The 24,389-nt window shown below is 38.7% G+C and overlaps 1 protein-coding gene across 1 annotated transcript in view; it reads left to right on the plus strand.

Moving 5' to 3' along the window:
* Positions 1 to 24,389, plus strand: part of LOC136874603 (dual oxidase 1-like) — a 335,200-nt gene that overhangs the window by 157,694 nt on the left and 153,117 nt on the right. The window contains exon 17 of the mRNA XM_068227874.1: positions 3,985 to 4,100. Coding sequence (XP_068083975.1) covers positions 3,985 to 4,100 — 116 coding nt within the window. The remainder of the gene's footprint in view (positions 1 to 3,984; positions 4,101 to 24,389) is intronic.

The raw sequence follows: 24,389 nt of genomic DNA on the forward strand, positions 1-24,389 counted from the left end.
CATTTAATTTTTACTATTGTTTATGTGAGAGATACGACAGCAAAGTAGTACCCCACGTTGCCTGGGGAAATTGATTAAATGCAGTTAAATGTATCCCTCACCCCTCAAGCCCATAAATAATATTTTTCTATTTTCTCCCCCAATTTGCCTTACACTTCAATACTGAGTTTTTCTTGTGCCGTAGTTTCTCTGATTCTGTACAAACAAAAAATAGCCCCTGTAAACCCCTCGTCCCCTTTAGTTCATAAAAATAATTTGCAGCTAGTTTATTTTGCTTTTTTGTCTTGAACTTAAGTACTGTATTCACAAATTTATGTGCCGCCGTTTACCTGTGATGGTGTTGAGCAGAGCCATTTGATATGACAACCCTGTTGTCATAAGAACAATACTGTTTTCTTAATGTGGAATGAACTATAGTGCCTGAGGAAAAACCCTTTATAGAACACAGCCTTGCTTCACTCCTTGCTTTATTTCAATATCACAGATTGATTGATTGATTGATTGATTGATTGATTGATTGATTGATTGATTGATTGATTGATTGATTGATTGATTGATTGATTGATTGATTGATTGATTGATTGATTGATTGATTTTTATTTATTTATTTATTTATTTATTTATTTATTTATTTATTTATTTATTTATTTATTTATTTATTTATTTATTTATTTATTTATTTATTTATTTATTTATTTATTTTCAAAATACAGTTTTTTAATAGAAATAGTCAATAATAAATATTAATATTGAATTTTCACAACCGCATTGTACTCGAAATAACTTTCAATATATCAGATTGTGTTCAGTATATATTGAATGGTTTCGGATCCCACTGGTGTCTGATTGGCCATTTTTGTTCTGTACTTAACATCTCTTCAATACATACTGAATACAACCCAATTAAGTTGAAAGTTTATTTCAAGAATAATTAATATCTTCTGAAGTATTGCACCTAGAAAAATAAACTTTGAAAAAAAAAAGCTATCATAGGCTAATTTTAGAAGAAGAAAATCTCAAAAATGAAAAATCCTGCCTTAGCTCCCTTTCTGTGCAGTGGGTCACATATACAGATGAATTAGCTAATGTACCCGTGCTTCACTACAGAATTCTACATTGAATGCTTGCCTAGTTGTTCTTCCTCTTAAAACAATAACCACCACCACCACCACCACCACCACCACCACTCTTATCATAGTCAGTACAGTAAAACTGAATGTGATAGGAAATTGTATTCTCTATAACTTTTGTTGTGTAGTACTTTTCGATGGGACCAATAACATACATATTTAAAAATTAAATTTTAGGCACCTTCCCCTAAACTACCATATCATCCAGTGTGAATAAAATTATTTATAGTCTAGATTGTATTTCCTTATTCCCTGACTTTACGTACTGATTTTCATTCAATTTTGTTTACCCATTTTCTAGCGACTGGGCGTTGATAGGGACTTAACAACAAAAATTCAAATTCATGAACATTTCTGTTATCATAGCTGGTACGGTAAGAATATATAAGACACAAATGATTGGAAATTTAATTATGTATAACTACATAGCAATGCTTATAAGGAGTATTCTTGCGAACAACGTGGTCCAGATCGACGACAACAGATCAGTATCCAGTGTGTTGGAACAAACAAACGGTATATTGCAGGGCGACCCACTAAGCCCCCTACTGTTTAACATAGCTGTTCTGGATGTAGTACAAGTAGTTAGCATGAACAACGTCACAATCTATATGTATGCGAACAACATGGTTCTAACTTCAGAATCGATTGCGCAGTTACAAGTAGCCTACGACAAATTACTGAAATGGTCTAAAGAGAATGGGCTAAGAATTAATAAAGTGAAAACGGTCATGATGATCTTCAGAAAGGGAGGAAGACTAGCTACAAACCAAGTAATAAAATTAGAAGGGATAAACTTGCAAATAGTGAACAGCTTCAAGTATCTGGGTCTGACATTCCAAACCCATAGCGATATCTTCTCCATACATATAAAGGAGAAGGTAACATCCACAGTGGCTTCAATGAGTGAAGTGAAGAATATTAGTAAACTTTCGCTCAAAACGGCTATGGTTTATTTAAGCTGAAAGGGACACCAGTCTTGACGTATGCTTTGGAATGCATATGGGACCACCTGAAGAAGAAAGACCTGAAACTATTAGAAAGTGTCAAAGCAAGGTATTTGGAAAAGGCTATGAATCTTTCAAAATTCACCTCTTCCCACCTGGTGTATGTCCTGGCTCGGCAGGAATACTACATTGAAGAACTTCGCATGCAGTTGCATCTGCCATCTACTGAGGCCTATCAACAATTATTGCATGAGCTACAAGAGAAATGGAAGGAAATATGGGACGATTTCTATACGACCGAAGAATGATGTTGACTGACTGGATGGACTCAAACTACAAGCTGTGACATGTAGTGACCCGCTTTGCGGTTCATGGGTTTCACCATAGAGCCAGTAGTGTTAAGAAGTTCCACGTTCCGGATATACAGTGTCTGTGTGAACTATGCGGACGACCATGTGACAAATATGACATACTGTAGTGTAATCGACGCAGTTCCTCTCTAAGAAAGTTCTGTGAAAATTAATTATTCCATGCACATTGTGCAAAATTCTATACTATTATTATAACTTTTGTTATGCAGTATTTATTGATAGGACCACTAATAACATAAATATTTGAGAATTAAATTTTAGGCCTTCCCCTAAACTACCATTTCACTCAGTGTGAATAAAATTATTTATAGCCTAGATTGTATTGGCTCATTTTCATTAAATTCCCTTCAGCCATTTTCTTGTGATACGCATACATACATGCATACATACATACAGTTCATACATACATACAGAAATGATGTATTTTAAAAATTGTATTTCCTTGTTACTGTGGACATGACCGATACAGATACACAATTATTTTAAAATTCTGAACAATGTACAGACAAAACTCGTATTTGATATATATACTGTAGATGTTACACTACTTCTTTCCTAGCATTTGTCCTGTGTGTCATGTTGGTTTTCTCTTAGGTTAAACTGACTTTTAGGCCATCCTGTATTATAACTGCATATTTTCTATGAACTTCTGCTTTAGAAATTGATTCTTATAAATCCTTATCGGTTTTTATTTTTATTTCCAGTTCTTTTCGTTGTTCTTTGTGTGTGTGTGAAGTTGAAGCAGAAAACTGAAGCAAAAAAAATACAACAAGCTTCTAGAAGAGCTCGAATATCTGTCATTACTCAGAGAAATGTTACGCCTTTCTCAGGTAAGGAAATTACTATATGGAATTTAAATAAATCACTTGTAGTTAATTGATAAAGCTACAGAAAAGGTATAACAGAAGCTAATTTAATCCTCAAATAGCACCCCATGTTTTTATTTAGGATAACCGCAAAAATTGTGGTGGGCGTCCTAGGTAAGATGAGGAGTAAGGTTTTTTTCCCTTTACTTTCCTCAGTGAGCCAGAAAATGCTATTCCAGTATATAACAGCTTAGCCGCATCATCCACTTATATGCGTCATGGTATACTGGCCATTACTTCTGAGAACCGCTTTTAAGCATCAAACCATTTTAAATTGGCACTGTACATTGCACGAGCTGCTTTTAAGCTAGGATCTTTGCCTGTCCTGCCTACAGCACACTGATTGTGCAGCTAGTAGGCAGTGCTATCAGCAAAACACAGTTTGAAGGAGTCAGGATGAGTGGCTCAGACGGTTGAGGCGCTGACCTTCTAACCCCAACTTGGCAGGTTTGATCCTGGCTCAGTCCGGTGGTATTTGAAGACGCTTAAATACGTCAGCCTCATATCGCTAGATTTACTAGCATCTAAAAGAACTCCTGCGGGACTAAATTCCTGCACCTCTGCATCTTTGAAAACCGCAGAAGAGTAGTTAGTGGGACGTAAAACCAATAACATTATTATTACAGTTTGAAGAATTAAGCTGAAAATGATATTGTGCATATGTTGTTAGATTCAGAAGACAGTGATGCTGATAGTGATAGCCATTTTAGTGATCCGAGTGGTGACAATGATGCAGAAGATGTCGCAGGTGACAGTGACGTTAGACGTTCAAACAGAGTGGGCACAGTTTGGAATACCACAAAAGGTTCTTATTTACTGCGATGCTGGTTTGCATGTACACTTTGAGGATAACTCGGAACCTATAAATATTTTTGAGCGTCTAGATTTAGCACTATGCACAGGCCAATACAGAATGAAGAAGAATTTTTGAGCATTAGTTTTCTGCGATGTACCTTTTACTTTATGCAGATGATCTGTCTTGCTATGTAACAGGGCTTTTCTAGTCAACTCTCCCCAAGCTGGGCTATTTATGTAAGCATTATACATGGCACATAACGTATTTGTTTCCTTCTAGTCCGCAGTGTCTCCCACCCAAGTTTTCTATCATACTTGTCATACTACTTCTAGGATTGAAATCATTAAGCACGAATCTTGCAGCCTTTCACTGTACCATCTCAAATTCCTTAATGAGTCCTGTTTGATATGAATCCCATATGGCTGCTCGTTATTCTAGGACTGGCCTAATTGATGATTAGTGTTTAGTCCCATTCTGTGCTGACTACAAAACTACATCCTTCATCTACTTGAATCTGTTTGTCACATTCACTTCCCTGAAAAACAAACTGAACAAGTCCTGGGCATCTTAAGATTTGTCCTTCATTCTGTCTCTTCTTTCCGCGATCCAGCTATGCAAGCATAGCAGGGGGAGAGGTGATACTCCCATGTGGCGCGTCCCAGGTGGCGAATAAGGAGGTCCTAACCGGCTTGCCGGCGGACTTGAGGGAAATAAAATACCTATCGTGGACCAAACACACACCCCCTATGGGTGGGGGAGGCAGACGAATAATACACCCACGGTATCCCCTGCCTGTTGTGAGAGGCGACTAAAAGGGGCGACCAAGGGATGCTTGGATTAGAACCATGAAACTACTTTTGATTAGTACCATCACGCGCTGAACACCATCGGTCGCTTTTACTTGCGAGTAGTACCACTCTGTTAGGTACTCCATATTTTTGTGATTCGTATTACTCGAGTGGGGTTCAGTGTGGGTTTCCAGTACCCGTGAGTCATGCCCGTGTGTGCAACACCACAGGTCTGAGCGTTGCCTGTGAGTTGTACCCATGTGAGCGACACCACGCGTCTGGGCGTTGCCTGTGAGTTGTACCACTATACGAGCGACACCACGCGTCTGGGCGTAGCCTGTGAGTTGTACCACTATATGAGCGACACCGTAGGTCTGTGTTGCCAGTGATTAGTACCCACTATGTGAGGAACACCACGGGAATGCCGGCACCCGTGCTTAGTACACCTAGGTGAGGAACCTCATCGGTTTGCGTTGGCTATGAGTGGCGTCATTCTGTGAGAAACACCATAGGTCTGCATTACCTTTACGACGTACAATACTTGTGAGTAGTACCTTAATGCTTGGAACACCATGAGTTTACGCTACCTTTGCTTAGTACCGCAGCTCGAGAAATATCATGGTTCTACTTCTCGCGACTTGTACCATACTGAGGGCCATAGACCTGGTTTTTGGACCCCTTCAGACATCAAGCATAATCGATTCAGGACTGTGCTTTATAAGTGGTCCCTTGGTCAGTAATACTATTATTTATGACCGTTTTTGGGTCGGATCCACTGTTTTTGTTTGTTTTTGTTATTTTTTGGGTTCATGTCCATCCATTCATTTTTCATGACATTTTTATTTATTTTGGTCAGTGGATTTTTGAACTTTTTGTTATTTAATTTCGTACCATTAGGGGCCGATGACCTCGATGTTAGGCCCCTTTAAACAACAAGCATCATCATCATCATGTCTCTTCTTCTGATCAAATTTTGCAAAATCGTTCTCCTCTCACCAACTAGATTCAGTATCTCTTCATTTTTGATTCGATCTACCCATCATACGTTCAGCATTCTTCTGTAACACCACATTTCAAAAGCTTCTATTCTCTTTCTTTCTGAGTTAGTTATTGTCCATGTTTCATTTCCATACAATGCCATGCTCCACATAGCACTCTTCAGAAACATCCTTGTGATATACAAATCGATGTTTGAAGTGAGCAAATTTTATTTCTTTCTTTTTTCCTCATGCTGGTCTGAACTTTGTGTCCTTCCTACTTCTACCATTGTTAGTTATTCTACTACCAAACTAACAATATTTGTCTACTTTTGCAATCTAATATTTCATGCATCATCTAACTTTGTTTGACTACATTCCTTATTACACGTTATTAATTTCATATTTGAGCCCGTATTGTCATAGTATAAACTTGTGAAAATTTTAAAATTGATAATTCCACCTTTACAAAACTGTAACTGTCTTTATTGAAAAGACTACATTAGATTATATTCATGATACATGTTTCGTCCTCCTGCAGGACATCTTCAGTCACATATACAAACATTGAAAATAAGGTGAGGACACGTTGAAATAAGTAAATAAAAAGTCTTTAAATCTTGTGATGCGGCGTGTTAGCGTCTTGCCAGTCTTGATTGTTGAAATGGTGCAGCATGAACATAATATGAAGTCCAGTTAAAACACAGATTAAAATGTTGTTACATGCATAGAATTGTCCAATTATAAAACAACATGAGTGGCTGTACGAATAAAATTATATGCATGTAGTACATAAAAGAGTGTGATGACAATGCCACATTAAAATAGCTTCCTTGACTAGATGAATACGGTGGAGTTATGCTGATGATGCAAGTCTTAAAATTTTAAAATTTTCACAAGTTGACTACATTCCATTACGTTTGTTAGGGATTTTATTTTTCACCTTGTACTCCTTTTCCAAAACTGTGTTCATACCATTCAGCAGACTTGGACAAAATAACAATAGTAAATTTCAAAGTTTTGATTTCTTCTCCTTGAACTGTGGTTCTTTTCCAGATATGTCTCTGATTGCCTGTACTGCTTGTTCTGTACTGTATAAGCAGCAAGATTTGTAACAGGGGATTTCAGAAGAAAAGTAGTGTATCAGAAATGTTAGTGAAACTTTGGTGGGAAGTTTTAAGTAAGAGAAGGGAGAAAACTAGACTTTATCTAGAGCCTATACATTAGAGGAAGCATGGGGGATCTTTTAGAGGTTTCAGTTGGAAAATAATTATCTCGGCAGAGCTGACCACAAGTATAAAATTAGCCGGGATTTTAGCAGAAGTGATTGCGGTAAATTTTCATTCATTGGGAAGGGAGTGAAGAAGTAGGACAGTTTACCATGGGAAGTGTTCGATCATTTTCCAAAATCTATACAGATATTCAAGAAAAGAATAAACACCAACAGAGAAAGTAACGTTAGAGGGCATTCGACCTGTGCAGGTTATTGTAAATAAAGAATTTTTGTGAATAAATGAATTCCATCCCCTTGTCTATGGAGACTGGACAGCCAGAGTAGGGGACTGCCTGTAGGGGTGAAGTACAGTAGGGACTTCGAGGGCCCTGGAACCGCTACGGTAGCTGTGAAGGCCCTTCAGGAACTCTGAAAAGCAGCGGCAAAAGGAGCTCTGGTTAAGACGCAGCAGGTTGTTAGGCATGTTAGGTACCAAAATGGTAAAAGGAAGCAATGTAAATTTTATAGCAGTTGTATAGTATTATTTGAAGTGACTCTACATACTGTATATGAGTTGATTATGTATGTACTGGGCGAGTTGGCCGTGCAGTTAGAGGCGCGCGGCTGTGAGTTTCATCCGGGAGATAGTGGGTTCGAATCCCACTGTCGGCAGCCCTGAGGATGGTTTTCCGTGGTTTTCCATTTTCACACCAGGCAAATGCTGGGGCTGTACCTTAATTAAGGCCACAGCCACTTCCTTCCAACTCCTAGGCCTTTCCTATCCCATCGTCGCCATAAGACCTATCTGTGTCAGTGCAAAGCCTCTAGAAAAAAAAATCATGTGTGTTAAGTACAGAAGATATTATGAGAAGAATTCATTAGGATGAGCTGTGTGTTTAATAGAAACATTGTTAGTGTAAATTGTGTAATACTGTATTTTAGGAAAGTGTCTTCTTTTCTTTTTAATTTAAAATTTAGTTCTTGATCATGTATTTTTATTTTTTTTATTTTGTATCATTTGCCATGAGGTAGACACCTCATTTGCAAATAAAATGATTTTGATTTGATTTAAGTTTGAACTTTAACTGCAACTCCTTTCTGGAACACTGCTTCCTTCTCATACCTCTTGACAGATTATTGATAATGCTTCTTTTCTCGGCAGTTGATCCCGATCACCTCCAGAATCTGAAATAATACTCTACAGCCTACAAAGAGGCGTGCAGTCTTTAGAGTTCATGCCCATGACTTTTGTGTGTCTGTGTCTTACATAGGATGTAATCTTAAGTTTGTTTATTTATTTATTTGGCATATGATGAATAATGAAAACCTGTCTGTCTGTTAGGTCATCAGCCCAGAGGCTGGTTGGATCCTCAAATTGCACCACCAAAGGTTATGCGGTTATACGGAAACCCCAAAAAACCAATGGCAGCACCAAAATGAGGCGTACTAGGCAAGATGAGGAGTGAGGTAGCTTGCCATTGCTTTCCTCACTGGCCCAGAAAGTACTATTGCAGCACGACTGACCCTATGAGCAGCACCTTTCATAACACTCAGATGCACTAGTCATGCTTCTGAATGTTATTACTCAGCACTACTCATACCCCAGCAACTTCCATATTGTCACAGCCATGGATGTTGACTGGGACTTTGGTGGAAGCTACACTTTACTCTGGCCTGTGCCAAGAGATGGATGCAAAAGTACTGTATCCGTCAAGAAATGACAGCAGGCAGAATGAAAACCTATAAACTATTTATACAACCAGTGAAAGATAACTACAAAGTAAATACCCAGAGTTAATAAAAAATGAAGATTAAAATCTCCATCCTGGTCAGGACTCAAACCTAGGACCGCTTGAACCAAAGAGTAGCATGCTAACCATTTGGCCCTGGGCCATACTGAATCTCAAATAACTTTGTCTAATCATTGTTTACAAATGCATTTCCTTGATCTACAAATGCTGTGTACATGGGCTTGCCCTTCTTAATTCGATCCTCTAAGATCAGACGTATAGTAAGCGTTGCTTTGTGTCTTCAAGAAATTTCTTCACAAGTCTGTCTGCTTATCTCCCAGTATGGCTTCAACTTGTCTCTCCATTCCTCTGTAAATATTATATGTTAAAATTTTGTATGCGTGAGATACTAGTGTGGTAGTTTTCACACTTTACAGGACTTGCTGTCACAGATCTAGAGATAATAACATTCTTTCTAAAATCAAATTGTGCTTCCCCTGTATCATAATACACTCTAGCTAAACTAGCTTCACAATGCCAGTTTATCCCGAGGCAATCGGTAATTGAGGTATATCATCAATTTCAAGTGAAAATGTCAAATTCTGACCTCAAAATTGGCTCTCGACCTCAATAATCTTGTGAGATGGACAGCAGGCAATGGTATGTTGATAAACGGGTTTAAAAGTCAGGTTGTGCGTTTCACAAATAGGAAAAGTCCTCTCAGTTTTAATTACTGCGTTGATGGGGTGAAAGTTCCTTTTGAGGATCATTGTAAGTATTTAGGTGTTAATATAAGGAAAGATCTTCATTGTGGTAATCACATAAATGGGATTGTAAATAAAGGGTACAGATCTCTGCACATGGTTATGAGGGTGTTTAGGGATTGTAGTAAGGATGTAAAGGAGAGGGCATATAAATCTCTGGTAAGACCCCAACTAGAGTATGGTTCCAGTATATGGAACCCTCACCAGGATTACCTGATTCAAGAACTGGAAAAAATCCAAAGGAAAGCAGCTTGATTTGTTCTGGGTGATTTCCAAAGAAGAGTACATACATACATACATACATACATACATACATACATACATACATACATACATACATACATACATACATACATACATACATACATACATACACACACACATACATACATACATACATACATACATACATACATACATACATACATACATACATACATACATACATACATACATACATACATACATACATACATTATCATTATAGACTGGTATGCCTTTCAGCGTTCAGTCTGCAAGCCTCTGTGAATTTACTAAACGTCACCACAATCCTCGATTTGCAACTAGTGTTGTGGCCTCATTTAGTTCTATACCTCTTATCTTTAAATTGTTTGAAACTGAGTCTCGCCTTGGTATTCCTCTACTTCTCTTACCCTCCATAACAGAATCCATTATTCTCCTAGGTAGCCTATCCTCCTCCATTCGCCTCACATGACCCCACCACCGAAGCCGGTTTATGAGTACAGCTTCATCCATCAAGTTCATTCCTAAATTAGCCCTCATCTCCTCATTCTGAGTACCCTCCTGCAATTGTTCCCACCTGTTTGTACCAGCAATCATTCTTGATACTTTCATGTCTGTTACTTCTAACTTATGAATAAGATATCCTGAGTCCACCCAGCTTTCGCTTCTGTAAAGCAAAGTTTGTCTGAAAACAGATTGATGTAAAGATAGTTTTGTCTGGGAGCTGACTTCTGTTACGACCGCTCTACTACGTCTTACCTTCTGCCTTCTGTCACATTCATCTGCTTGCTAGCCCAGCTGTTCACTAACTGGTCTGCTCTCTGGCACTGCTGCTGCTTCCTTGTTGTGACGTCACACCTACGTATTTTTTATCGAGTAATTTCTCGAATATGTTCACCACCTATATAAGCAAGCTATTCCTTACTCTCAGGGGTCAGACATTCAGTTGGAAAACAACTCGAGTGGAGAGAGCGGAACTGTTCGCCAACGGCTGGTCCGTTGCGACGTTTTATCTACTTTTATTTGTGAATTGCTGCATTGATTTATCAACAGACTGGGTGAGCAAAAGTTACAACCTTTTATATCTTTCACGCTCAATATCAAGATTTGAACTTTGAATGTTAAACTATTTAGGGGTTTCGTGGTTTCAATTCTAACTAAGTCCTTCAGACTGGAACCTTTATCAACCTCATACGCCAGAATCAACTGTGCTTGGACAAGTGAGAGTAGTGTTGCCACACCTTGAACTTTTCACTGACCCGAGTGGTCGTATACATTACCAACGTGATAGCGTCTAAGCAGCCTGGAAGGATCTCTCCCCCCCCCCCCCCTCCCTCTTCATTCCTTTTTTTTTTCTCTTCTTCCCTCCTTACTCCGCTTCCTTTTTCTTTCCTTTTCTTCCTTTCAGATATTGAGTTCTAAAAATTCTTGTCCTCCGATGCGCTATAACTTTCCTGCCCTCCTTTGGGTGCAAAATCAAGATTGTAAGGGTGGCCTTAAATCATTGTTTATATAAAGATTTAGTGGCTTTGTTTCTTAATTTTTTTTTTTTTTTTTGCTAGGGGCTTTACGTCGCACCGACACAGATAGGTCTTATGGCGACGATAGGATAGGAAAGGCCTAGGAGTTGGAAGGAAGCGGCCGTGGCCTTAATTAAGGTACAGCCCCAGCATTTGCTTGGTGTGAAAGTGGGAAACCACGGAAAACCATTTTCAGGGCTGCCGATAGTGGGATTCGAACCTACTATCTCCCGGATGCAAGCTCACAGCCGCGCGCCTCTACGCGCACGGCCAACTCGCCCAGTGTTTCTTAATTAAAGTGTTTGTGTACTTATATAGGTGTTGATTCTAGTTTTCCCTGTCGAACCTTGCTCTTGGGCTTTTCTTGAAAGTCATAATAATAGTTCCCAAGAAATCTTAATAATTATTATTCTTGATTGTGTCTTGGTTGCCAAACGGGCTGAGCCCTTGTCAAAAGTTTGTAATTCCCCTTCTTTGGTTGTTGTACCCTGCTTATTCTAGTCACTTGAAGTTTAAAATACAACTTGTTTTAAAACCATTCTCCTTTTCTTACATTTGGTTAGTTGTGCGTTCTCTCTCATTCTTTACCTTTCCCTTTTCCCTTCTTCTTTTTAAAACAAAAAAAAAATTGTACTTACCACGGACACCCCTCTCGGGTAGCCCGCTGTGGCGTCCACTGGCTCTGCTGATTGGTGAATGATAAAATCTGATATACTAGGTTTCACCCAACGAGGCATTGACCGCAAGTCTTTCCGTGGTCCGACAAGTCACCACCAGTGAAATAACTTTGTTTTACCTTGAGCGTTGTGGTGTCCCAATGATTATCTTTTGATGATCTTTGTTGTTGTGGGTCGACCATCTCATTTTCTATGCTAAGGTTTTCGTTCCTTTTGCCACTGGTGTGAATAAAATATTTATTGGCACCCCACATTGACTTATCACGCCACAAATGGTAGCAGACAATCTTTTCCATTAATTATACGCTCTGTTTTTTTTTCCTTATCGTTATGGCATGTTTTTCGGATAACTTTCCTCTGGGTGACAGTTCTAATTCTTCACCACTTCCCTCATATCATAATCTGTCCTTGCCGAACCCTCTTATCGGGGACTTGATTTCTTTCTCTCCTTCTTCGGATTCACTAATGCATTCTTCTGATGACATAAAATCTCCTCCAGTCGTTGAACAACATGCAATGTTTCCATCTCCACCATCCCATTTTTCTTCCTCCCCCCATCTTACTTCTGTTGACAGTGCACTTAATATTCAGATAGTTAAGCAATCATTGCTTCTTGTACCTCAGCTACAAGTTACTGATCCTCGCAGCTTGACCATTTGGCTTTTCTCTGTGAGAAAATTTTTAAATATTACACTTGCTTCCTTTCCTCAATTAATTGGTCTTTTGTCGGCTAAAACTACTGGTTTCTTTTCAAAATTTTGGCTTGATAATATGTCTAATTTTTCTTCATGGTTTCACTTACGGACTATCATACATAATTATTTTTTGCCCTATGAGATTCGTTACAAATTAAGCACTGAGTTTGTCCGTCGCCACCAACTACCTACTGAATCTACACATGACTATCTTGATTCTATTACTACCTATAGTGATGTACTGAACATTGCTTGTAATACTTCTGAATTAATTTCAATTGTCCGTTTTTATGCTGCTCCTTCCTTTCGTCAGCTCCTCGATGCACTTAACACCCCCACTACCATGCTTCAGTTATACAATTTGGCTCAGTGTCATGTCATTAATTCCTTAGGAGATCTTTCATATTATTCATCTATTCCCCCACCTGATATCGTACCCCCTCCCCTCCCTATTTCGTTACCTTCGCCTTCTGTCTCTCCTTCTTCATCAACACATCGTTCAACTATAACATGCTTTCGTTGTAAAGGTCAGGGACATATTTCTAAGTATTGTACTGCCTCACTTTCGGGAAACGCCTTCCACCCACGTCGTTAGGCAGTCGTCGTATTATTGGGGAAAACCTGCCTTCATTTACTTTTTCTCCTCCTGAAAATGTTCCTCCGTTTTCTTCTAGTGCTTCTTTTCTTCCTTGTACTTCTCATGTGTTGATAACTGTGAAAAATTTGCCATCAGTTGCTCTCTTAGATTCAGGTGCTGCCATATCCCTTATTAGTTTGCCATTTTTTGAATCCTTAAAAGCCAATTTTCCTCATTTGCAGTATACTCCATCTTCTCGGCAATGTATTTCCGCATCAAACCAACCTCTTCATGTCCTTGGCACTATATCTTTAAACATTAAAATGCAATATTTTTCCTGGCCCTTTACTTTTCTTGTGGTTGAACATTTATCGTCTCCTCTCATTTTAGGGTTTGATTTTTTTTCTCACACTGGTCTCATTCTTGATTCCGTTCATTCCCAGGTTTCTTTTCATTTTTCATCCAAATCTGTTCCGTTGATAAACCCTTTTGATTATCCCTTTTCCCATCAGTCTTCCTCCCTCACAATTAATTCTCTTTATTCTGATCAGGTACAGTCTCTCCTCCAGGAATTTTCTGATGTAATCACCCCTAACTTAGGGACTGTTAAGAACTTCACAGCCCATATCGATTTGACTGACACTACTCCGGTTCGCTCCTCTCCGTATTTTCTTAGCCCTCCTAGGATGAAGATTCTTAATGAATTAATTGATAAGATGCTTCGTGATGGCACTATCGTTCCTTCATCCTCCAATTATGCCTCTCCTGCCTTCATTGTTAATAAACCTGATGGCTCCTTTCGATTTATAGTCGATTATAGAAAATTAAACACCCATATACTGTATGATGCCTATCCGATGCCTAAATTACAATCCGCTTTCCAACATTTTTCTAATTCTCATTATTTTACTATTTTTGACTTCAACTCTGCTTACAATCAGATTCCCCTTGATGATGTTAGCTCTCGCTACACTGCGTTTATTACGCCTACTGGTTTATATCAGTTCAAAAAAGTTCCTTTTGGGTTAAATCTTGGATCTCAGATCATGCAGCGTTTTGTTGATTCTTTATTTTCCAATCTTAAGTACAAATATTTGTTTCCTCTTATTGACGATATCCTTGTTTATTCTCCTGATTTCGAATCTCACCTATTGCATGTACGTGAAGTTCTTACACGTCTTTGTTCCGTTGGCTTGACTGTTAACCCTTCCAAGGTTCTTGTCGCTCAAACATCTATCAAATTTCTTGGTCATATCCTCAGCTCACAGGGTGTCGCTGTTGATCCTGACCGTGTTTCCGCCATTCATAAAATTCCCCCTCCTCAGAATTTGAAACAATTGCGCTCCTTTTTAGGCATGGTGGGCTTTTATGCCAAATACATTCCTAATTTTTCTCAAATTTTGGAACCATTAAATTTCCTTAAAAGAAAAGGCGTTAAATTTCATTGGACTAATTCTCAACAAGTTGCTTTTGATACCTTAAAATCCAAACTTTCTCATGCCCCCCTCTTGCAAATCCCCGATTTTTCCCTCCCCTTTGAACTTTCAACTGATGCCTCTGACATCGCTCTTGGTGCTGTTTTACAACAAACTTGTAATGGCCAAACCTTACCCATTGCCTATTTTAGTCGTCTTTTATCTCCTGCAGAACGAAAATATTCTGTCTACGGAAGAGAAGCTCTGGGGCTTCTTTTGGCTATTGAACATTTTGCCGAATACTTGGACCATCGCGAATTCGTAGTACAGACCGACAATCAAGCATTATCCTGGTTGCTTCATAATGCTCCTAAAATAGGTCGTACTGGTCGTTGGCTCCTTCGCTTATCTCGTTTTAAATTTTCGCTTAAGTTTGTATCGGGTTTTCATAATTCAGTTGCTGATGCTTTATCCCGCCTTTTTGAAGATACTCAATCCCATGACTCTGAAATTGATTCTTTGCCTGTTAATGCTATTACCTCTATTTCCTCCCTTACTAATTTTCCCCTTTCTTTTCAGTCCTGTGTGGACCATCAGAAAAAAGATCCATATTGTCAACAGCTCATTCAAGACCTTTCTCTTCCAAATTACTCTGGTCCTTTTCGTTTGCAGAATCATCTTCTTATTTTTAAACCTACTCCACGTGCTATTTCTCGCCTCGTTCTTCCTTCAAATTTACGTCCTATGATTTTTCAGTATTTCCATGGTTCCCCTGTTGGGGGCCACTTTGGAATGGCCAAAACTTATGCTCGTCTTGCCTCTTTATTTTTTTGGCCACAGATGGGTTCGTTTATGTGATTCTTGTCAAAAACATAAGCCACTCAACCACCAACCCTATGGGACATATGCCGCTTCTCTTGCCACTTATTCCGCTGAAAAATTCTATATTGATATTGTTGGCCCGTTAGTAAAATCCTCAAAAGCTAATACTTATATATTCACTTTGCTCGACGGTTTCTCCAAGTTTCTTATTGTTCGTCCGTTACGAAATATTTCTTCCCAAATAATTATTAATTTATTATCCACTCAGATTTTTCCTATCATTGGTCTTCCTAAAATATTAATTTCCGATAATGCCTCTATTTTTACTTCTAAGGCCTTTTATAATTTTTGTTTCTCTTACGGTATCAAGAAAGTTTTTACTTCCCCCTATCATCCTCAGGGTAACATTGTAGAACGTTACCATCGAAATCTCAAAACTTTTCTTTCTATTTTTCATTCTACTGACCATAAGTCTTGGGATTCCGAACTCCCCCATTTTGTTTTGGCATTAAATGCTACTATTAATTCTTCTACCTCCTTTACTCCTGCCAAGTTGTTTCTTGGCAGAGAGTTACACACACCCCTTTCTTTATCTTGGAATTTATCCTCATTATTGGATACCCCCTCTCATCTTCTCACTGATACTCAACTGAATCAAGCCCTTCAACAACTTCTTCACGCCAGAGATCTTCATCGTAAGGCTTGTAATTCCCGAGTCCGTTCCCCATCTTTTCAAGTTTCTGATTTTGTATTATTAAAGAATCATCCCATTAGTTCTACTTCTCAAAATTTATCTGCAAAGCTTTCTCCTCGCTGGATTGGTCATTTCCGTATCCTCTCTTTTCCCTCTCCGACCACTGCCCTTGACACTCCTACTGAGGTTAAAAAAGCTCATTTTTCTCACATGAAGAAATTTTTCCCTCCTTCCGCTCCTGAGGGTTAGGGATAGAGATTTCTACCAGGCTGCCTTTGTTGTTCCTTTTGGTTAGGTTTTTTATCTTCTTTCATTTGTCCATTTTGAGTTTTCTATACTTGTATTTTCTTTTTCTCTTTCATTTTGCTCACTCAATTCTGCTCTCTCCACTCACCCTCCCCCTATGTCTGACTCTCCCATATATAAATTTTAGGGGTTTTACATTCCCTTTTTTGATTTCTCATATGGGAAACTTTACTTTAAATTACATATAATATTCTAAAATATTTATTTTTATTGTATATCTCTCTCTCCATATATATATATATACATACATACATTTAGGCCACCCCTTTTTTATTAATGTATATATGTCTATTTTTTTAACTCTCTATTTCCCTCCATATCACCTTTCTCTTCCTTTCTACTTTCTACCATCTTTGTTTTCCCTTCTTCTCTCTCTCTCTCTCTCCTTCCATCCCTTTTTCCCTTTCTTCCCTTTTCCTTTTATTTCGCTGCTTATGCCTGTTTGGTTTTTTGCTTTCCGTTTCTGCTTCATTGTTCTACGAGTTCCGGCGATGGTATCTTCCGTGGTTACCATGGGAATTTCTTCTCCGCCTCTGGATCATCGTCATCTCCCCCATCCTTCGGATTCACCGAGTGGTGGGAATATGTTACGACCGCTCTACTACGTCTTACCTTCTGCCTTCTGTCACATTCATCTGCTTGCTCGCCCAGTTGTTCACTAACTGGTCTGCTCTCTGGCACTGCTGCTGCTTCCTCGTTGTGACGTCACACCTACGTATTTTTCATCGAGTAATTTCTCGAATATGTTCACCACCTATATAAGCAAGCTATTCCTTACTCTCAGGGGTCAGACATTCAGTTGGAAAACAACTCGAGTGGAGAGAGCGGAACTGTTCGCCAACGGCTGGTCCGTTGCGACGTTTTATCTACTTTTATTTGTGAATTGCTGCATTGATTTATCAACAGACTGGGTGAGCAAAAGTTACAACCTTTTATATCTTTCACGCTCAATATCAAGATTTGAACTTTGAATGTTAAACTATTTAGGGGTTTCGTGGTTTCAATTCTAACTAAGTCCTTCAGACTGGAACCTTTATCAACCTCATACGCCAGAATCAACTGTGCTTGGACAAGTGAGAGTAGTGTTGCCACACCTTGAACTTTTCACTGACCCGAGTGGTCGTATACATTACCAACGTGATAGCGTCTAAGCAGCCTGGAAGGATCTCTCCCCCCCCCCCCTCCCTCTTCATTCCTTTTTTTTTTCTCTTCTTCCCTCCTTACTCCGCTTCCTTTTTCTTTCCTTTTCTTCCTTTCGGATATTGAGTTCTAAAAATTCTTGTCCTCCGATGCGCTATAACTTTCCTGCCCTCCTTTGGGTGCAAAATCAAGATTGTAAGGGTGGCCTTAAATCATTGTTTATATAAAGATTTAGTGGCTTTGTTTCTTAATTAAAGTGTTTGTGTACTTATATAGGTGTTGATTCTAGTTTTCCCTGTCGAACCTTGCTCTTGGGCTTTTCTTGAAAGTCATAATAATAGTTCCCAAGAAATCTTAATAATTATTATTCTTGATTGTGTCTTGGTTGCCAAACGGGCTGAGCCCTTGTCAAAAGTTTGTAATTCCCCTTCTTTGGTTGTTGTACCCTGCTTATTCTAGTCATTTGAAGTTTAAAATACAACTTGTTTTAAAACCATTCTCCTTTTCTTACATTTGGTTAGTTGTGCGTTCTCTCTCATTCTTTACCTTTCCCTTTTCCCTTCTTCTTTTTAAAACAAAAAAAAAAATTGTACTTACCACGGACACCCCTCTCGGGTAGCCCGCTGTGGCGTCCACTGGCTCTGCTGATTGGTGAATGATAAAATCTGATATACTAGGTTTCACCCAACGAGACATTGACCGCAAGTCTTTCTGTGGTCCGACAAGTCACCACCAGTGAAATAACTTTGTTTTACCTTGAGCGTTGTGGTGTCCCAATGATTATCTTTTGACGATCTTTGTTGTTGTGGGTCGACCATCTCATTTTCTATGCTAAGGTTTTCGTTCCTTTTGCCACTGGTATGAATAAAATATTTATTGGCACCCCACATTGACTTATCACGCCACACTTCCTTCTTACAGAATACTGTTGATCGCAACTGTGAGCTCACTGCATTAGCTTTACTACACCTTGATTCAATCCCACTTACTATATTACCTTCCTGGGAGAACACACAACCTAAATACATGAAATTATCGACTTGTTCTAGCTTTGTATCACCAATCTGACATTCAATTCTGTTGAATTTCTTACCTACTGACATCAATTTAGTCTTCGAGAGGCTAATTTTCATACCATACTCATTGCACCTATTTTCAAGTTCGAAGCTAGTAGACCGCAGGCTTTCGGCACAATCTGCCATTAAGACAAAGTCGTCAGCATAGGCTAGACTGTTTACTTCATTTTCACCTAACTGAATCCCCCCTGCCATTTTATATCTTTCAACAGATGATCCATGTAAATTGTGAACAGAAAAGGTGAAAGATTGCAGCCTTGTCTAACCCCTGTAAGTACCCTGAACCAAGAACTCATTCTACCATCAATTCTCATCGAAGCCCAATTGTCAACATACCTTTGATTGATTTTAATAATCTACCTTTAATTCCATAGTCCCCCAGTACAGCGAACTTTTTTTTTTTTTTTTTTCCTCGTTACCCTGTCACATGCTTTTTCTAGATCTATGAAACATAAACACAACTGCCTATTCCTCTCGTAGCATTTTTCAATTACCTGGCGCATATTGAAAATCTGATCCAGACAGCCTCTTTGTGGTCTGAAACCACACTGGTTTTCATCCAACTTCCCCTCAACGACTGATCGCACCCTCCCTTCCAAGATTCCGGTGAATACTTTGCCTGGTATACTAATCAATGAGATACCTCGATAGTTGTTGCAATCCTTCCTGTTCCCTTGCTTATGGATAGGTGCAATTACTGCTTTTGTCCAATCTGAAGGTACCTTACCAACACTCCACGCTAATCTTACTACTCTATGAAGCCATTTCACCCCTGCCTTCCCACTATACTTCACCATTTCAGGTCTAATTTCATTTATTCCTGCTGCTTTATGACAATGGAGTTTATTTACCATCCTTTCCACTTCCTCAAGTGTGATTTCACCATCATTCTTCTCCTCCTCCACATGAGCTTGGCTGTTCGCAACACCACCAGGAAGATTTCCTTTTACATTGAGAAGATGTTCAAAATATTCCCTCCACCTCTCCAGTGATTCCCTGGGATCTATTATGAGTTCACCTGAATTACTCAAAACACTGTTCATTTCCTTTTTCCCCTCCCTTCTTAAGTTTTTTAATTACTGTCCAGAAAGGTTTCCCTGCTGCTTGATATAGCCTTTCCAGGTTATTACCAAAATCTTCCCACGACTTCTTTTTGGATTCAACAACTATTTGTTTCGCTGTGTTTCTTTCATCTACGTACAAATCTCTGTCTGCCTCGGCCCTTGTTTGGAGCCATTTCTGATAAGCCTTCTTTTTATGTTTACAATCTGCTCTCACTTCTTCATTCCACCAAGATGTTCATCTTTTCCCATCTTTACACACAGTCGTTCCTAGGTATTCCCTTGCTGCTTCTACTACAGCATCCCTGTTTGCCATCCATTCTCTTTCTATATCCTGAACCTGCTTACTGTCTACTGTTCGAAACTTCTCACTAATCATATCCATGTACTTCTGTCTAATTTCCTTGTCCTGGAGATTTTCTACCCTTATTCGTTTGCAGACAGATTTCACTTTCTCTACCCTAGACCTACAGATACTTAGTTCACTACAGATCAGATAGTGGTCTGTATCATCGAAAAATCCCTGGAAAACTCGTACATTCCTAACAGATTTCCTGAATTCGAAGTCAGTTAAGATATAGTCTATTATGGATCTGGTACCCCTAGCCTCCCATGTGTAGCTGTGAATAGCCTTATGCTTGAAGAATGTATTCATAACTGCTAAACCCATACTAGCCCAGAAGTCCAGCAAACACTTCTCATTCCCATTAGCTACCATATCTTCCCCACATTTACCAATCACCCTTTCGTATCCTTCAGTTCTATTCCCAACTCTCGCATTGAAATTGCCCATTAGCACTATTCTATCCTTGCTGTTGACTCTGACCACGATGTCACTCAATGCTTCATAAAACTTGTCAACTTCATCCTCATCTGCAACCTCACACGGTGAATACACGGAGACAATTCTAGTCCTTATTCCTCCAACTGCCAAATCTACCCACATCATTCGCTCATTTATGTGCCTAACAGAAACTATGTTGCATGCAACAGTGTGCCTGATAAAGAGCCCTACCCCAGACTCTGCCCTTCCCTTTCTAACATCCGTCAAGTACACTTTATAATCTCCTATCTCTTCCTCGTTATCTCCCCTTACCTGAATATCACTTACTCCTAGCACATCCAGATGCATCCTCTTCGCTGACTCAGACAGTTCTACTTTCTTTCTTCCATAAGCCCCATTAATATTGATAGCACTCCATCAAATTCCATTTCGTTCGCCAAGTTGTTTCCAAGGAGTCCCTCGCCTGTCAATGGGAATGTGACTCCGTTACTCCCATAAGTCCGAGGCTTGCTTAAAATGTTCTGAGCTCAGTAAATTCATGAAGCAGGATGCTACCCTACTTACACATAGTCCAAGTGAGGATCTCTCCTCTAATGGGTTATGAACTACCGTGAATTGTATAGTCCTAGCCACCTGAGCACAAGGAAGGCCATGACTCAGAATATGTCCGAGATGCCCACTCCCATTCCATAGCAACTGGTATCCCGACTCTCAGGACCACTTACTAGGCCACTCAGCTGTTGCCCATGGTTCACAAACTAGGACGTGACTACATTAACCCACACCATGAACCATGACAAAAGAGGAGTTAAAATTGAAATAATAAATAAAGAGGTTCAACTTATTCAATACCAAAGAATAAGAAATGCAGTGATTACATTCTTATTTAATAATAAGTAGAAGTGGTACCGGTTTCGACCCTAGTCCAGGTTGTCATCAGCCGATTAAAACATGAAAAACAATGCATAGGAAAAATAAAATAAAAGATCAAGCTCACTCCGGATCAGTAGAAGAGGCGATATAAAAAATGGTAGGGGTAGACACTGTAAAATTCAGAAGAAGTAAAATATAAGTCACTTAAAAGAAACAGTGCGTAATTTTCTGAGCGGCAGTATGGCACATGCAGTGTTAGGCAAAGTCTTATAATGTTTATGAAAAGCGGAGAACGGTTAAATGAGCTAGCTTGTATACACTGTTAGGCACAAAGTCATAACACAGTCGAACACATATGAAGATCCATAGTCGTGCTGAAGCTGAAGATGAGTATATCAATTGAAGTAACTTGCCAGCTCCCGGTGATCAGCGCGATATATTCAACATCAGGCAATGTGGTTTCAAACGCCAACATAAAATGAAGAATAGCTTAAAGATCCAGTATTTGCTTCGGTTGCGGAAATGTAGGTATATATAGATACATGTAATAAAATTCGATATAATTGAACAAGTAATTGTTATCCTGTAGAATTTTTGGAACAGTTGACGTGAAAAAACAATTGTGAAAAAAAATATAGTAAAAAGCACAATACCAGAAACAAATGAAAACATATATGCACAGTGCGCTATTTTTTAAAATGTAAAAATTCAGGTCGTGATTGAAGTAGTCGAAGTCGGTGTAAGTCAAGAGTTAAATTTAAATGAGAAGAACCAAAATGAAAGTGGCAGTCTTTTTTTTTTTTTTTGACTTGAAAATAAAAGGAGAAATTAATAGAGGAAGAGGAATAGTGGAATAAGAGAAGAATAAAAGAGATTGAAGTTAAACGGTGTTGAGGAAGGATAAGATATGAAGATGAAGGAGGGGTAGTTTAGGGTGGGTTATTGGAGGTAGAAAATGTGGGTAGGAACTTTGTAAGGCATGGAAAATAGAATTGGGATTTTGAAATTTAGAATTTTTGAGAAGAATAATTAGGAAGTCGAAAAGGATGTTGGGTTTTTCAGAAATGTCGTTTAAATTGAAATTAGGGTTGAAGTATTGGTCAAGGTGAATAAAGCAATTTTCAGTAGTGTTTACGAGGGGGCCTTTGTTAGTGATTTTAAATATTTTAATGTCTTTTTCAATATTGGTGAAATTATGCTTGGAGTCTTGTATGTGTTGTCCTATGGCGGAGAATCTGTTGTATTTAATGGCGTTGATATGTTCGGAGTATCTGATATTGAAATTGTGGCCAGTTTGTCCGATGTAGGAGGAGTTGCAGTTGTTACATTTGAATCTGTATACTCCAGATTTAGAAGAAGCATTAGATTTATTTAGTGATTTAGAGTTGTGTAAAAAATCAAAATTTCTATTGTTAGTTCTAAAAGAAATTTTCATGTTGTGTTTTTTAAAAACATTAGTTATTTTATAAGCATCTTGAGTGAAAGTGGAAAATGCAGTTGGTTTTGTTATGTCTTTAGATAACGTGGTTTTAGGACGGTGTTTGAATTTGTTGATGATACGGTTTATGAAGGAGTTGGTAAAGCCATTGAATTTAGCAATGTTACGGATGGTGTTTAATTCATTATTTAAATCTTTTGAGAGTTTCCTAACTAGCTGACTAACTTTTGAAACTTATAAAAATCTGGATTAAATATGGAAATCTGAATATCTGCATTTAAAATTGAAAATCTGAAAATTAACATTCATTAAATAAAATACACACTCGTCGAACCCTGTACTCACACTTACTCGTTACCTGCTTACTTACACATACGTTATTTGAAGGGCGCCAGCTGTCACTCAGTACAGCAATAATAGAATGAGACTCTTGACTATCTCTAGGGTGTGGGGTAATAAGCTTACTTTTGACAACATACCATATAAGTTCTGGGAAAAGGAGATTGGCGTTCGGTTTCCCCATTAATTTTGAGGTTAAGATATTTTACTTTCAAAGAAATGAAACTATGAATTCGTTTGATAGAACAATATATATTCTTTAAATAATATATCAAAAAATAGTGAGTCTTGTTGCGATAAAACAGATGAAAATATAAAATTATGACATTGCAACTGACAGAAACTAGGCATGAATTTAGATTCTTCTTGACCGGACATTTAACAATTTATACGAAATATTTCCCTCACTGATTCACTTGACTGTACCTTCAACACTTTGAGTGTAATTACGACGTAATCCATTGCTCTGGGGTTTACTGTAGATGTGTCACGCCTAACGTGGTGATACATCCTTGCGACTGCTTCTTCTCCATATCATCTGACTTCTTTGTAAGTCAATATGGTATGACCTCTTGGTAGGTCCAGGGTTGCCCTCTCTGACTCCTTGGTAAGCCTTGCGTCCGCGTCTTCCACTAAGTGACGGACCAACCATTTGGTCTCACTCTCTCAATGACCAATAATGGCTCACTGAGTCTTCACCATCTCTCGTTCACACTGGTTGGCTGACCACTTAAGGCCTCTTGATCTAGTAGACTACTTCACTGTACTGCATCCGTATAAGTAATGACTGACGCTACAATGTGCATCCACCTTTTATAGACGTTGGTTGACACAGCTACGTAATCTCCAGAAATAACAATGACATACTCCCACCTACGCGACAGATATTACATACAGTGATGAAATAGCCCTGCGGCGATTGAGTCGATGCGCGCATATCTAAATAAATACGATGACGTAGCCAAGGCGCGGCGATGACTTGGCAGAATCGCCAGTAATATTGCACAATGCACCAACGTCACATCCGATCTCTGATATATACAACAATTCTCACTGTACAGGTATTGAGTGTTATACTACACATACGTATCTATGTATACATCTAAGTGCAATCTTGCAAGCAACAGGCAATTGCAAAATTGAATAA

This window comes from Anabrus simplex, chromosome 5, assembly GCF_040414725.1.
Source record: "Anabrus simplex isolate iqAnaSimp1 chromosome 5, ASM4041472v1, whole genome shotgun sequence".
Taxonomy (NCBI): domain Eukaryota; kingdom Metazoa; phylum Arthropoda; class Insecta; order Orthoptera; family Tettigoniidae; genus Anabrus; species Anabrus simplex.